The following is a 13848-nucleotide window of genomic DNA, read 5'->3' as shown; positions in this document are numbered from 1 at the left end:
ATATTCAAGGTCCTACAGAAATGTTATATTGGAGATGGGTTCACAAAGTGGATCCAGTTTTTATATAGGATCCCCTGTGCGAGAATACTCACTAACCAATCGCCACAATTTAACCTTTGTAGAGTGACAAGGCAAGGTTGTGCGCTGTCGCCTCTGCTTTTTGCTCTAATCATTGAACCTCTCGTCACAGGCAAATCAGATCTCATGCAGCAATACACTGCTTTAATACTAAAGATACTCTAAATAAGATATCACTATACGCAGATGACATACTCCTCTATGTAACAGAACACCAATCTAGTATTCCAGCTATTCTTGAATTGATTAATTTGTTTGGTACCTTCTCGGGATACAGAATAAATTGGAACAAGAGTGAATTAATGCCCATAAGGTTGCAAAACACCTCTTGGTTAGAACTGATTCAATTTACCTATCTAGGAATTGTAGTTACCAAACAATACCCCTCACTATTTAAAGAGAATTTCCCCCCTCTGATGCAAAAACTCAAGGCAAACATATGAACTCTCCCGACTTCATTGCTCGGAAGAATTAATGCCATTAAAATGGTCTTCGTCCCACAACTGCTTTACCTATTCCAAAAAATCCCAGTATTCATACCTAAGTCCTTTCATAAACATCTGGACTCAATTATCAATCCATTCATCTGGGATTATAAAACACACAGGATAGGTAAAAAAACACCTGTAAATCCAAGATGGAAGGAGGATTCTCTCTCCAAAATGTTATATTTTACTATTGGGCCGCTAACCTTCGTGCTGTTATGTTTCTGCTGGATGACGCACTTCTGTCATCCGGTTGGGTTAGAATGGAGCGTGAGGATTGCCACCCCTTCTCTATTGGCGCTGTGATTTTGTCGCCTGTCAAGTTGGAGATGTCACTTTATAGTAACAATCCTATTATACATAGCACAGTCTGAATCTGGAAGCAAATTAAAGTCTACTTTGACCTTAGTCCAATATCATTCCTACTCCCTGTTGCCAGGAATCCCTCCTTTACCCCTCTAACCTTGATAACACCTTTGAGCGATGGGGAGAACTAGGGAGCAATACCATAGGGGATCTACATATACAAGGGACCTTTGCCTCTGAGTTGCTGAGGGAAATGTATAATCTTCCAAGAAGTAACACACAAAAAAATAATTTTGCAATACAATTTTGGAATATCAGGTAAAAACGTTCATTTTAATTAATTAGATATATCGCTCAGCCCTAGGTGGCAGCATAGACCTCTCCAACCCTGGCTCCTCTTTAAATATTACATTTATCCTTTTTTTAAATGTAATGCTTGTAGGAAAACCACATCTGCTGACAAGCTCTAAGTGTTCAATCACTAAGTGTTCAAGTTCAAGTGTTTAATCATGAATTTAAATGCATTCCAGGTGACTACCTCATGAAGCTGGTTGAGAGAATGCCAAGCGTGTGCAAAGGTGTCACTTTGAAGAATCTAAAATATTTTTTGATTTGTTTAACATTGTTTTGGTTACTACATGATTCCATGTGTGTTATTTCATAGTTTTGATGTCTTCACTATTATTCTACAATGTAGAAAATAGTAAAAAAATTAAGAAAAACACTTGAATGAGTAGGTGTGTCCAAACTTTGACTGGTACTGTATATGTAAGTCACCTTTCCATTCATATACACACACATACTCCCACACACACACACATCCATGAAACAGTTATTGCACTTATTGTTTCAGCATGACTACGTAATAACAGTCAACTTCTCCTTCACAACATAGTTCTGCTCATCTGTGTGGCTATTGCTTAATAAAACAGTGAAACGCTAGGGCTTGCAATACATCAGTATCTTCTACAGACAGTTGTTGAAGTCACTCTGTCTCAATACAAGGCAGAAGTTTTTCAACACCTGTCAAACAATGTCTACAAAGTGATCAGGCACTCACCGATAGACCACTTCTCATTCAGCCGCCTCTCAGCAAGGTTGTGCACCAGTTGGATCTCGTAGTCTTGGTCGCGGCGCCCCCTTGAGGCCTGGAGAACCTTGACGCCCGTGGACAACTTGATGTAGTCTTCGTAGTAGTATCCCCACGCAGCAAGAGAGAGCTGCAACTGGCTGTCAAACTGGGCTAGATCATCCAGATTCATACAACCCAAGGTCTTCAGTCTTCATTTGGACCACAGTGCAATATGGTCAAACAGAGAAGAAAAAAAAAAGTCAATTGTATTCATTTCACCTCTAGCATGGCCACAGTCTCACACAGGACAACACACAGAGCGACTGAACAAGAAAAACCTGGCTTTAAACAGGGCTGTGGTCTGTTAGCGAGTGCCTTAAATAGGCTTCTGTGTACTATATCGTTCACTTAAAGCAAATATTGGTTTATCACCTTGTTCTGCACTGCACCACAGTAAACATAACATGATCTACTACGTTACATTTATATTAAGCATTAAAAAGGGGCAATCTGCAGTTAAAACAACAACAAATCGGTCAAACTGCCCCTGATTTGGTAAATAGCTGCGGGAATGCTGGAGAAATGTAACCACTCTCAAATTCATAGACAAAGCTATGGATGCAAGGAAATCAAATGAGATCAAAATTACAGTTAACCATATTGAGGCAATACAGTGTTTGTTTACAATTACTTTATTTAGAAACAAAGGAGTAGAGCAAGTCTATATTTTGGGTTCTGATGGGGTAAGAACATTTTACTATGCTCATGAGGGGTTTCTAAGTTATATTCTTCAAGAATCTATGCAAATTAATCATGAATTTAAATGTCCAGAAATGGATGTAGCAAACACAGATTGCCTCTTCAAGAGTTATATAAACATTAGAAAGCCAGATAGTCATAGTGTGGTATGTAGTGAGTCATGATGAAAGTGGATTAGTATTCCTATGACACATGTATTAAATGGTACAGTGTAATCTACTCAAGGAGCAAAGCTTTCCAGGGTTGACAGCTGCTGTAGCCACAATAAACACAGTGTAATAACCACTATAACCCAGCTGCTCATGTTCACAATACATTACTTTAGGTAAAGAGCCAGTGGTCAGACAGACCTGAGCTCATACTGTACTGAACAATCTGCAAAGAGGAAGTCAAGTTTACAATCCCCTCTGTATGACTAACCTATGTATCACAACAAAATATATGTATGTGATACAACTGAAAATAGAAAACATTTGTCTTTATTTAGTAATGAATACATGAAACAAGTTAAGGTTATACTATTATACAGAAAGGCATATAGGCTCAGTCTGACTGCAGTTCAACTCAGTCCAGAGAGCTACCCCCACATTTGTAGGATTGCAGAACATCGACTACTATGTCGTATGTGTAACAGCCCCTTAAGAGCACTCATTACTGCAGTGACCCTTTGAAACACTGCAGCCTCCTGAGCTCAATGTCACCAAGCGCAGCCAGCCATGAATGGGGAGTCTGCTCCCAAGTGGACAAAAAGCAGACACAAAGCAGTATCTGTTCTATGGTTGTTATTCTCAGCCATGTAGCCTCTCTCAGTGAAAGAGAGAAAGAGAGAGACCTCTCACTGTTTCGCAAAATGAATGAATTCTGTAAGATGTAAGTGCAGAATTGTGTAGTAATGTTGAATCTGCCCATGACAGGTGAGAGGTAGGTAGTAATGTGCTAATAACATGGTGGTCTTATGCTTACGTATGATAGTAGTGCTCAAGGCTTTGAGAGCAAAGCCACTCCTGGAAGGCAAAGTCTCGCAGCAGCTGGATGTGAGCCTCTGCGATGTCCCTCCAGCGCCGCTTCTCTCTCACCACGTCCTCCAGACGAGTCAGAACACTCAGGCTCAGCTCCTCCAGAGTCTCCACATCTACACACACAGACAGACAAAGAGGCAGACAAAGCAGCCAGAGCAGAGTAGACATGCCAGTATGAGGATCTATTCTAGTCTATAGCCTTGTAACAAAAACATACACCTCAACATTACCAGAATGAGGGGAACACAAGAATACACTCTTACCTGCAAACAAGAAGGCCCTAAATCACTGAAACAACAACCTCAGGCACTACAAAGAGTTACACTAATGGCTGAAGATAAGCTGTCGAGAAGGAATTTCACCCATTGGCCTAACCTTCATTAAAACGCCATTTGAACTGTGAACTGTGTCTCAGCCTCCAGTATTTATGCTGCAGTAGTTTATGTGTCGGGGGGCTGGGGTCAGTTTGTTATATCTGGAGTACTTCTCCTGTCCTATTCGGTGTCCTGTGTGAATCTAAGTGTGCGTTCTCTAATTCTCTCCTTCTCTCTTTCTTTCTCTCTCTCGGAGGACCTGAGCCCTAGGACCATGCCCCAGGACTACCTGACATGATGACTCCTTGCTGTCCCCAGTCCACCTGGCCATGCTGCTGCTCCAGTTTCAACTTCCACCTGACTGTGCTGCTGCTCCAGTTTCAACTGTTCTGCCTTATTATTATTCGACCATGCTGGTCATTTATGAACATTTGAACATCTTGGCCATGTTCTGTTATAATCTCCACCCGGCACAGCCAGAAGAGACTGGCCACCCCACATAGCCTGGTTCCTCTCTAGGTTTCTTCCTAGGTATTGGCCTTTCTAGGGAGTTTTTCCTAGCCACCGTGCTTCTACACCTGCATTGCTTGCTGTTTGGGGTTTTAGGCTGGGTTTCTGTACAGCACTTTGAGATATCAGCTGATGTACGAAGGGCTATATAAATACATTTGATTTGATTTGATTTGATAGGCTTTTGTGCAAACTCCAATGGATGAGATAATTCAAAGAGAATAAATTCCTCTTGTTGTAAAAGAACTGGGATGCTGTGCATTACCTACAGAGCAAATCAATTAAGATTTACTGTGTTTGGTTGCAATTACATTAGCCTCCTTCCCATCAGCAATAGTTCAGATATGCCAAACTGCCACTGAAGATGTTCCATGTCATTCACAAACACTGGATCATCGCAAAGAGTGGCATATATTTTCTCAACTGACCTTCAAGTAAGTGTTTGTATTCGGAGAGACTGTGGCCTTGAATCCATTCTTCAATCTGACTTTCTTTGCCTTTCTTCCAGCACACTTCCCAGAAGAAAATCCACGAGACTGAGCAGAAGAGGAAGGTCAGCAAAAAGCGGCGGTCCATCAGACCATCTTCAGCCTGGACTCAGACTCCTCTGCTCCTCACAAAGGCTGGGCCAGGTCCAAAATATTGCACGATAAAGTCTCAAATGATCTTAAATTCTCCAGCTTCTTCACTTGGAAAGACCTTGAGAAACAACAAAACATGACAGGTATAAGTCCGACAGTTCAAAAAGAATGAACCTAAACAATGACTGAGACAATGAAAAACGTGTGTCCATGCTCATTTAGCTACTCAGACACTGTCACTAATCAGTACCAGCATAGCCAAGAAGACATGTATGAATATTAATGTGTCACACTGGAGGAGTGTTGGGTGATGGGATACGACATGTAATCCAGATTACTTAAATATGCATGAACTGGCAAGGGTCCTAAAAGGTCTCATTACTTGAATCTCATAATCTAAACTAAAGACCACCAAAGACCATAGTGATAAAAACATAGACTAAATGCATTGTGGCATACCCAAAGACAGACTTTCTACAAAAACAACATCTTCCACAAGATACCCATTTGTTATCAGCGCCGCTTTGGAAGCATTCATCAAGGTTGAAATGATACGGCATTGATATACATATGACCCCTATGAATGACAACTAGGTCGAGGATACTAGGCTGTATCAATAAGGAGGTTTTTTGACAGCACATCACAGAGTGCTGTTTGCTAAAGATATGACGAGAAATGACACATCTGGAATGGTGAAAGGTTTAGCAATACTGCATAGCTTCAGTAATCAATATGCCTTGATACTGGCTCTTGGGGTTAACTTGTCCTGCTAACGTTACCTGGCTGGTTGGCAAAGTAAGGCGATCAATTAACGGAACAAGCAGTTAGTTATGTCGTTATCTCTCTACTCCATGCAGGTGTAGAATGGAGAACCGTGGCTAATAACGACCATCATTAGAAACGTGATTAACATGTCTTAGGCTATGCAAAACTAACAAAACTGGCAGGGATGAATATATAGCTAGCTACAACATGATTTTAGTTAACGTTAGTTAGATACACAAAAAAACATGTCGCATCATCAATTCCTTCAAAACAAGTGCATGATAGCTAGCTAACCTTAGTTGCTGATAGCTAGACTGTGCTAACTAGCGACGTTAACCGTCAATGTCAACGCAAAATAGAAATGTGGTATTCCAAAGCCAAATTCAGTGTTTCAAAACAAATGTGATAATCCACCCCGCACGCATAGCTGCGCCAACTATTCATTGAAATACATTACATAGCTAATACAATGTTCATTTCAACAATAACACTTATCATACCTTGCTTGTATTTATCACATTTAGCTAGCCATCAGCAATCGGAAGTCAAAATGTGCAAAGGCAGCAAACGTCTATTGTTGATGACGTAAAAACACAGTTACACGAGGGCTATACTACTAGGGAGATGCAAGAAGTCCGCTGTTGGATAACAAATCATGGTAACGTCGTCCTTTAACTTATCATATTATAATGACATGATACAATGTATATAGCGGTTGTTGATTTAGCTGTTTTAATGATTGAACATGTGTTTCAGTAGTTGTTGATGGGAGTTCGTATGCTTTGTGTTGCTCTGCTACTACTAACTAACGAACGTTAACTTGCTAACCATGAGCTAACGTAACGTGCATTTCTCGATTAACCGTAGCTAGCTAGTGTTTTTATTTTTTTGTCCTGACTGTATTATTCCAATATGTGTAATTCAGGGGAAACGGAAGACTAAAAAGTTTGCTTCAATGAAGAGAATGATAAGTTTGAAAGATCAGAGAATGTGAGTTGCTAGCTAGCAAGCTAAGTTACTACCGCCGGTAAACACGAATATGAATGTATATTGTACTTTCTGCACAGGATCATCACACACACACACCATTTAGCGAGCTAACGTTAGTTGACTAACAAACCATGCCAACTTTGTATATACTAATTGTCAAGTTAACAAATTGGCATGGATTGTCAGAAATAACTAGCTTGCCAGTTTGCTTACTAATTGTTCACATATTCCTTTATTTACTTTGAATAAGACATAGCGAACTTATCTATCACGATCTCTCCAGTTTGAATTTCTATGGTAATGACTGTGTTTCTTTAGAAAAGAGAAAGACCGTACCAAAGTACAGGCGAAAAAAAAGAAAGATCCTTCAGAAATAAAGGAAAAAGAAGTGTAAGTACATCTGAGTAAACAAATATAAATGTACCAATAGTTCTTAACTGATATTCAATATATTGTGAACACATGATTGATTATACGTTGATACCTTCATACTGTGTGTTCACACATTCCTTTCCTACCTGCAGGCCAAAATATCCATCATGTCTGTTCTTCCAGTACAACACTCAGCTTGGTCCCCCTTATCACATCCTTGTCGACACCAATTTCATCAACTTCTCCATCAAGGCTAAACTCGACATAGTTCAGTCAATGATGGACTGCCTGTACGCCAAATGTGAGTATCTGGAAAAGTTTGTTCCGCTGAAACTCAATTAATGTAACCCTATTAGGCAATAACTGTATATTTGAAATTATCATCAAGGTATCCCATGCATCACAGACTGTGTAATGGCTGAGATAGAGAAACTGGGGATGAAGTATCGAGTTGCTCTAAGGTAACTAGCCTGTTGTGAAGACCAACACCCAGGTACATCTAGACATAAACACATGATCAGAGCACAGGAGGTTGGTGGCACCTTAATTGGGGAGGATGTGCACGTGGTAATGGCTGGAGTGGAATAGGTGGAACAGTATCAACAACATTAAACACATGGTTTCCATTCCATTTGCTCTGCTCCAGCCATTATTATGAGCCGTCCTCCCCTCAGCATCCTCCACTGGTTTAGAGGGTTATTATCGATGTTCCATAGGGGAAGTATTTGACAGATAAATATTTGTCTGTTTCTGTAGGATAGCCAAGGATCCTCGGTTCGAACGACTGCCATGCACCCACAAAGGAACTTACGCTGATGACTGTTTAGTTCAAAGGGTAACACAGGTAATGTAATTTAATGTACTAAATTGACAATATATTATACTGATCAAAAATATAAACGCAACGTGTAAAGTGTTGGTCCCATGTTTCATAAGCTGAAATAAAAGTTCCATATTGAGAAACCTTATTTCTCAAATTGTGTGCACAAATTTGTTTACATCCTTGTTAGTGAGCCTTTATGTTTTTCCAAGGTAATCCATTCACCTCACAGGTGTGGCTTATTAAAAAGATGATTAAACAGCATGATCATTACACAGATCGACCTTGTGCTGGGGACAATAAAAGGCCACTTTAAAATGTGCAGTTTTGTCACACAACGCCACAGATGTGTCATGTTTTGAGGGAGCATACAATTGGCATGCTGACTGCATGAATATCAACAGGGTTTACACAAGGTGCTTAAAGTACTTGAATTTGCCACACAAATTCAAGTACTGCAATACCTTAAATCTGACATTTTTGAAGTTGGTCCTTGAATTAAAATGAGAGGAGAACAGAAAAGGATCAAATATGAAAAATATTAGAAAAATGTATTGGTCTTGCTAATTAATTCCCAGGCAGACTACTGCGTTTTGTTTCTTGTTTCGCTCTCTGGTTTCCAGGCAAGCTCACTCATTTCACCCACACTGCCACTCAGCTAGGCAGGTACAGAACTGACTGAATAGGCACCTCCCAAAGGTACATCGATAGCTAAAATGACAGGCACATGTAGATTCAATCCTGCATGGCTAAATATTTATGTTTTGTCAAACCTAACCAGGGAGCAATGATTCATATATGCTCGTTATGTTCCCCTGGTCCCCCGGATTTAGCTTGTTGGCAGCGCATTCATTCACCACTCTGCCCAACATTAAGCAGTTGACCTCAGCAGGAGCAGTTGACTGAAATTAAACTAGCTGTAATCAAAAGATGGGCTGCTATAAGTTCTTATAACAAAATGCATTCTTTATAGAGATTAGTGAGACAGACAGTGGTGAGTCAGGCTGAAATGAAAGAGGCAAAGGAGATACAGAGAGAGGAAGCATTGAAGCAAGCAGGGAGAGCGGTTATTAGTAGAGTGGTAACCAAACTTGGTGTCCGAAACCCATGTGGGATCCCCTAAAATGTAAATATAGTCCCCTGAGATAAGATTAAAAAGATTATCAAACACATTAATAACTTGTTTCTCTTCAAACGGGTATAGAATACAAAAATGTAGAGTCAACTAAGAGCCTTTTACACTTTCAGTATTCACTTTCATGGCATGTGTTGGGACAGACTGGGACCTCACATTTAGGGAAATATAAAGACAAGTTTAATATTATTGCCATGTAAACTAAAATATAAATGCAACAATTTCAAAGATTTTACTAAGTTACAGTTTATATAATTCAACATCAACAGTACTGACTTACCACTCGTGTATGTAGTGACAAGTTCTGTTTAAGGTTGTGATGTACAGTAAGTTATGGAGATATTCTGCCATCCGGTGGTGACTAGAAACAATTGCATAATATTAACTATTACAAGTTGATTTAATTTTTTATTTCACCTGTATTTTACCAGGTAGGCCAGTTGAGAACAAGTTCTCATTTACAACTGCGACCTGGCCAAGATAAAGCAAAGCAGCATGACAAAAACAACAAAGAGTTACACATAGGATAAACAAATGTACAGTCAATAACACAATACAAATGTACAGTGTGTGCAAATTTAGTAAAATTAGGGAGGTAAGGCAATAAATAGGCCATAGTGGCGAAATAATTACAATTTTGCATTAACACGAGTGATCTATGTGCAGATACTGGGGTGCAAAAGAGCAACAACAACAAAAATAACAATATGGGGATGAGGTAGTTGGGTGGGCTATTTACAGATGGGCTGTGTACAGGTGCAGTGATCCGTAAACTGCTCTGACAGCTGATGCTTAAAGTTATTGAGGAAGCTATGTCTCCAGCTTCAGTGATTTTTGCAATTAATTCCGGTCATTGGCGGCAGTGAACTGGAAGGAAAGGCGGCCAAAGGGGGTGTTGGCTTTGGGGATGACCAGTGACATATACCTGCTGGAGTGTGTGCTACAGGTGGGTGTTGCTATGGTGACCTGAGATAAGATAAGCTGAGATAAGGCAGTGCTTTACCTAGCAAAGACTTATAGATGACCTGGAGCCAGTGGGTTTGGCGATGAATATGTAGCGAGGGTCAGCAAACGAGAGCATACAGGTCGCAGTGGTGGGTAGTATATTGGGCTTTGGTGACAAAACAGATGGCACTGTGATAGACGAAATCCAATTTGTTGAGTAGAGTGTTAGAGGCTATTTTGTAATTGACATTGCCAAAGATCGGTATGATAGTCAGTTTTACGAGGGTATGTTTGTGTAACAGTATAACTTTAGACCGTTCCCTCGCCCATACCCGGGCTCGAACCAGGGACCCTCTGCACACATCAACAACAGTCCACAGTCACCCACGAAGCATCGTTACCCATCGCTCCACAAAAGCCGCGGCCCTTGCAGAGCAAGGGGAACCACTACTTCAAGGTCTCAGAGCAAGTGACGTCACCGATTGAAACGCTATTTAGCACCACTTAGTTAGCACCACTGCTAACTAAGCTAGCCGTTTCACATCTGTTACATTTGGCAGCATGAGTGAAGGATACTTTGTTGCGAAATAGCCCATTTAATTTTGGATTGGAGATGCTTAATGTGAGTCTGGAACGAGAGTTGACAGTCTAACCAGACACCTAGGTATTTTGTAGTTCTCCACATTTTCTAAGTCAGAACCATCCAGAGTAGTGATGCTAGTCGGCGGGTGGGTGCGGTCAGCGATCGGTTGAAGATGCATGCATTTAGTTTTATTAGCATTAAAGAGCAGTTGGAGGCCACGGAAGGAGTGATGTATGGCTATAAAGCTCGTTTGGAGGTTTGTTAACACAGTGTCCAAAGAAAGGCCAGATGTATACAGAATGGTGTCGCGTGCGTAGACGTGGATCAGAGAATCACCCGTAGAAGGAGCGACATTATTGATGTATACAGAGAAAAGAGTCGACCCGGGAATTTAACCCTGTGAAACCCCTGCCAGAGGTCCGGACAACAGGCCCTCCAATTTGACACACGGAACTCTATCTGAGAAGTAGTTGGTGAACCAGGCGAGGCAGTCATTTGAGAAACCAAGGCTATTGAGTCTGCCGATAAGAATGCGGTAATTGCCAGAGTCATAAGCCTTGGCCAGGTCGATGAATACGGCTGCACAGTACTGTCTTTTATCGATGGCGGTAATGATAACATTTAGAACCTTGAGCGTGGCTGAGGTGCACCCATGACCAGCTCGGAAACCAGATTGCATAGTGGAGAAGGTACGGTGGGATTAGAAATGGTCGGTGATCTGTTTGTTAACTTGGCGTTCGAAGACTTGATAAAGGCAGGGCAGGATGGATATAGGACTGTAACAGTTTGGGTCTAGAGTGTCTCCCCCTTTGAAGAGGGGGACGGTCCTTGAAAATAAATAGTGCTTGAAAAAGTACTTAAGTCCTTGAATTTGACTAGCCACTGTCTCTTCGAATCCTGTGTCCACCAGAGCTGTTACCAGATAATATCATGTTAATTTCTCTACCATAAACTGCCTCCAATGTCAGTTTAGATAATTTGGCAGTACGTTCAACCGGCCACACAACCACAGACCACGCGTAACCACGCCAGCCCATGACCTCCATATCCAGCTTCTTCATCTGCAGGATCGTCAGTGACCAGCTATCCGGACAGCTGATGAAACTGGGTTTGCACAACCAAAGAATTTCTGCACTAACTGTCAGAAAACATCTCATGGAAACTCATCTGCTTGCTCGTCATTCTCACCAGTGTCTTGACCTGACTGCAGTTCGGCGTTGTAACCCACCTCAGTGGTTAAATTCTCACTTTCGATGGCCACTGGCATGCTGGAGAAGTGTGCCTTCGCGGCTTAATCCCGGTTTCAACTGTACTGGGCAGATGGCAGACAGCGTGTATGGTGTCATGTGGGTGAGCGGTTTGTTGATGTCAATGTTGTGAACAGAGTGCCCCATAAAATTGCATTTTATCAATGGCAATTTTAATGCACAGAGATACTGTGGCGAGATCCTGAGGCCCATTATCGTGCCATTCATCCGCTGCCATCACCACATGTTTCAGCATGATAATGCACAGCCCCATGTCGTGAGGATCTGTACACAGTTCCTGGAAGCTGTCCTGCATACTCACCAGACATGTCACCCGTTGAGCATGTTTGGGATGCTTGGATCGATGTGTACAACAGCGCGTTCCAGTTCCCGCCAATATCCAGCAACTTCGCACAGCCATTGAAGAGGAGTGGGACAACATTCCACAGGCCACAATCAACAGCCTGATTTCCATGAGGCAAATTGTGGTTATACCAGATACTGTCAAATTTTTTCCTCCGCGCCCCTACCTTTTTAAAGGTATCTGTGACCAACAGATGCATATCTGTATTCCCTGTCATGTGAATTCCATAGATTAGGGCCTTGTTTATTTCAATGGCCTGATTTCCTTATATGAACTGTAACTCAGTAAAAATCTATGAATTTGGTCCATGTTGCATTTTATATTTTTGTTCTGTGTATATTAGGTGAACCCTGTAGTTATTAGAACACTGGTTTTCTACCAGAGAAGAGCATCAATGAAATTGTGTGTCTTTCACAGCACAAGTGCTACATCCTGGCAACTGTGGACAGAGACCTGAAGAGAAGAATCAGAAAGATCCCAGGAGTACCCATCATGTACATCTCCAACCATAGGTCAGAATTAACATAAATTATTAGTGTTCTAGTGCACAGCCATTTTGCCCTCAGAACCGCCTCAATTTGTTGGCGCATGGACTCCACAAGGTGTCGAAAGCGTTCCACAGGGATGCTGGCCCATGTTGACTCCAGCGCTTCCCACAGTTGTCAAGTTGGCTTGATGTCCTTTGGGTGGTGAAGCATTCTTGATACACACAGGAAACTTGTGTAAAAAACCCAGCAGCGTTGCAGTTTCTGACACAAACCAGTGCGCCTGGCACCTAATACCATACCCCGTTCCAAGGCACTTAAATATTTTGTCTTGCCCGTTCACCCTCTGAATGACACACATACACAATCCATATCTCAAGGCTTAAAAATCCTTCTTTAACCTGTCTCCTCCCCTTCATCCACACTGATTTGAAGTGGATTTATCAAGAGACCAATAAGGGATCATAGCGTTCACCTGGATTCACCTGGTTAGTCTGTCATGGAAAGAGCAGGTGTTCTTAATGTTTTGTACACTCAGTGTATGGGAGTAAAATGTATAGCAAGGTAAAATACCTTATACCATGATCTTTAAACCATGTCTAACAATATTTATTCACAGGTTCAACATTGAAAGAATGCCTGATGACTATGGTGCTCCAAGATTTTAACATTCAATGGATGGAAATCGGATTTAAATTCCAGTTGGACTGTGGCTTCTGTCGAGGAGGATTTGATTTGTTTACCTGCTTATTGTATTTAAAGGACTTGAGTTTATGCTGGGTTTTTTGTGTGAAAAAGGGAATGACAGAATATTTTTTGCAAGCTTATTCTGGCTGTGTTTTTCTTACCAATCCAAACCTAATTTTTGTCCCATAAAAGTGCAATAAATGAATGGAAGAAGTAAAATGTCTCCAGTTTTTCTATTATAGTACTCCTAGAGCTTTGATAACTTGGAGAATGCATTTATTATACAGTAAACCCTTGAGCTTTGCTGCATGTAAAGTATCCAAGAATGAT

General features: G+C 41.2%; 2 protein-coding genes across 3 annotated transcripts in view; one reads left to right on the top strand and one right to left on the bottom strand.

Moving 5' to 3' along the window:
• Window positions 1-6492, bottom strand: part of LOC109904044 (apoptosis-resistant E3 ubiquitin protein ligase 1) — a 48539-nt gene extending 42047 nt beyond the window's left edge. Inside the window, exons 1-4 of one of the 2 annotated variants that reach the window (XM_031788190.1) lie at window positions 6391-6492; window positions 4972-5242; window positions 3664-3832; window positions 1930-2150 (exon numbers count right to left, since the gene is read on the bottom strand). In XM_031788190.1, the coding sequence (XP_031644050.1) occupies window positions 1930-2150; window positions 3664-3832; window positions 4972-5119 (538 nt within the window). In that variant the 5' untranslated portion in view covers window positions 5120-5242; window positions 6391-6492. The remainder of the gene's footprint in view (window positions 1-1929; window positions 2151-3663; window positions 3833-4971; window positions 5243-6390) is intronic. The other variant, XM_020501117.2, reaches the window with a different exon arrangement.
• On the top strand, window positions 6441-13737 carry LOC109904045 (rRNA-processing protein FCF1 homolog). Its single transcript, XM_020501119.2, has 8 exons — window positions 6441-6548; window positions 6816-6880; window positions 7199-7270; window positions 7405-7553; window positions 7641-7713; window positions 8009-8096; window positions 12764-12858; window positions 13451-13737. The coding sequence occupies exons 1-8, from the start codon at window positions 6546-6548 to the stop codon at window positions 13497-13499; spliced, it is 594 nt and encodes a 197-aa protein (XP_020356708.1). The 5' UTR covers window positions 6441-6545; the 3' UTR covers window positions 13500-13737.
• The last annotated feature ends 111 nt before the right edge of the window (window positions 13738-13848 follow it).

The sequence above is a fragment of the Oncorhynchus kisutch genome, linkage group LG14 (genome assembly GCF_002021735.2).
Source record: "Oncorhynchus kisutch isolate 150728-3 linkage group LG14, Okis_V2, whole genome shotgun sequence".
In the NCBI taxonomy this organism is placed as follows: domain Eukaryota; kingdom Metazoa; phylum Chordata; class Actinopteri; order Salmoniformes; family Salmonidae; genus Oncorhynchus; species Oncorhynchus kisutch.
This window is presented reverse-complemented; position numbering and strand designations above follow the sequence as displayed.

Coding starts and splice junctions, on each gene's coding strand:
- LOC109904045 (XM_020501119.2), top strand. Junction 7,554..7,640: donor GGACTGCCTGTACGCCAAAT/GTGAGTATCTGG, acceptor ATTATCATCAAG/GTATCCCATGCATCACAGAC. Junction 8,097..12,763: donor TAGTTCAAAGGGTAACACAG/GTAATGTAATTT, acceptor TGTCTTTCACAG/CACAAGTGCTACATCCTGGC.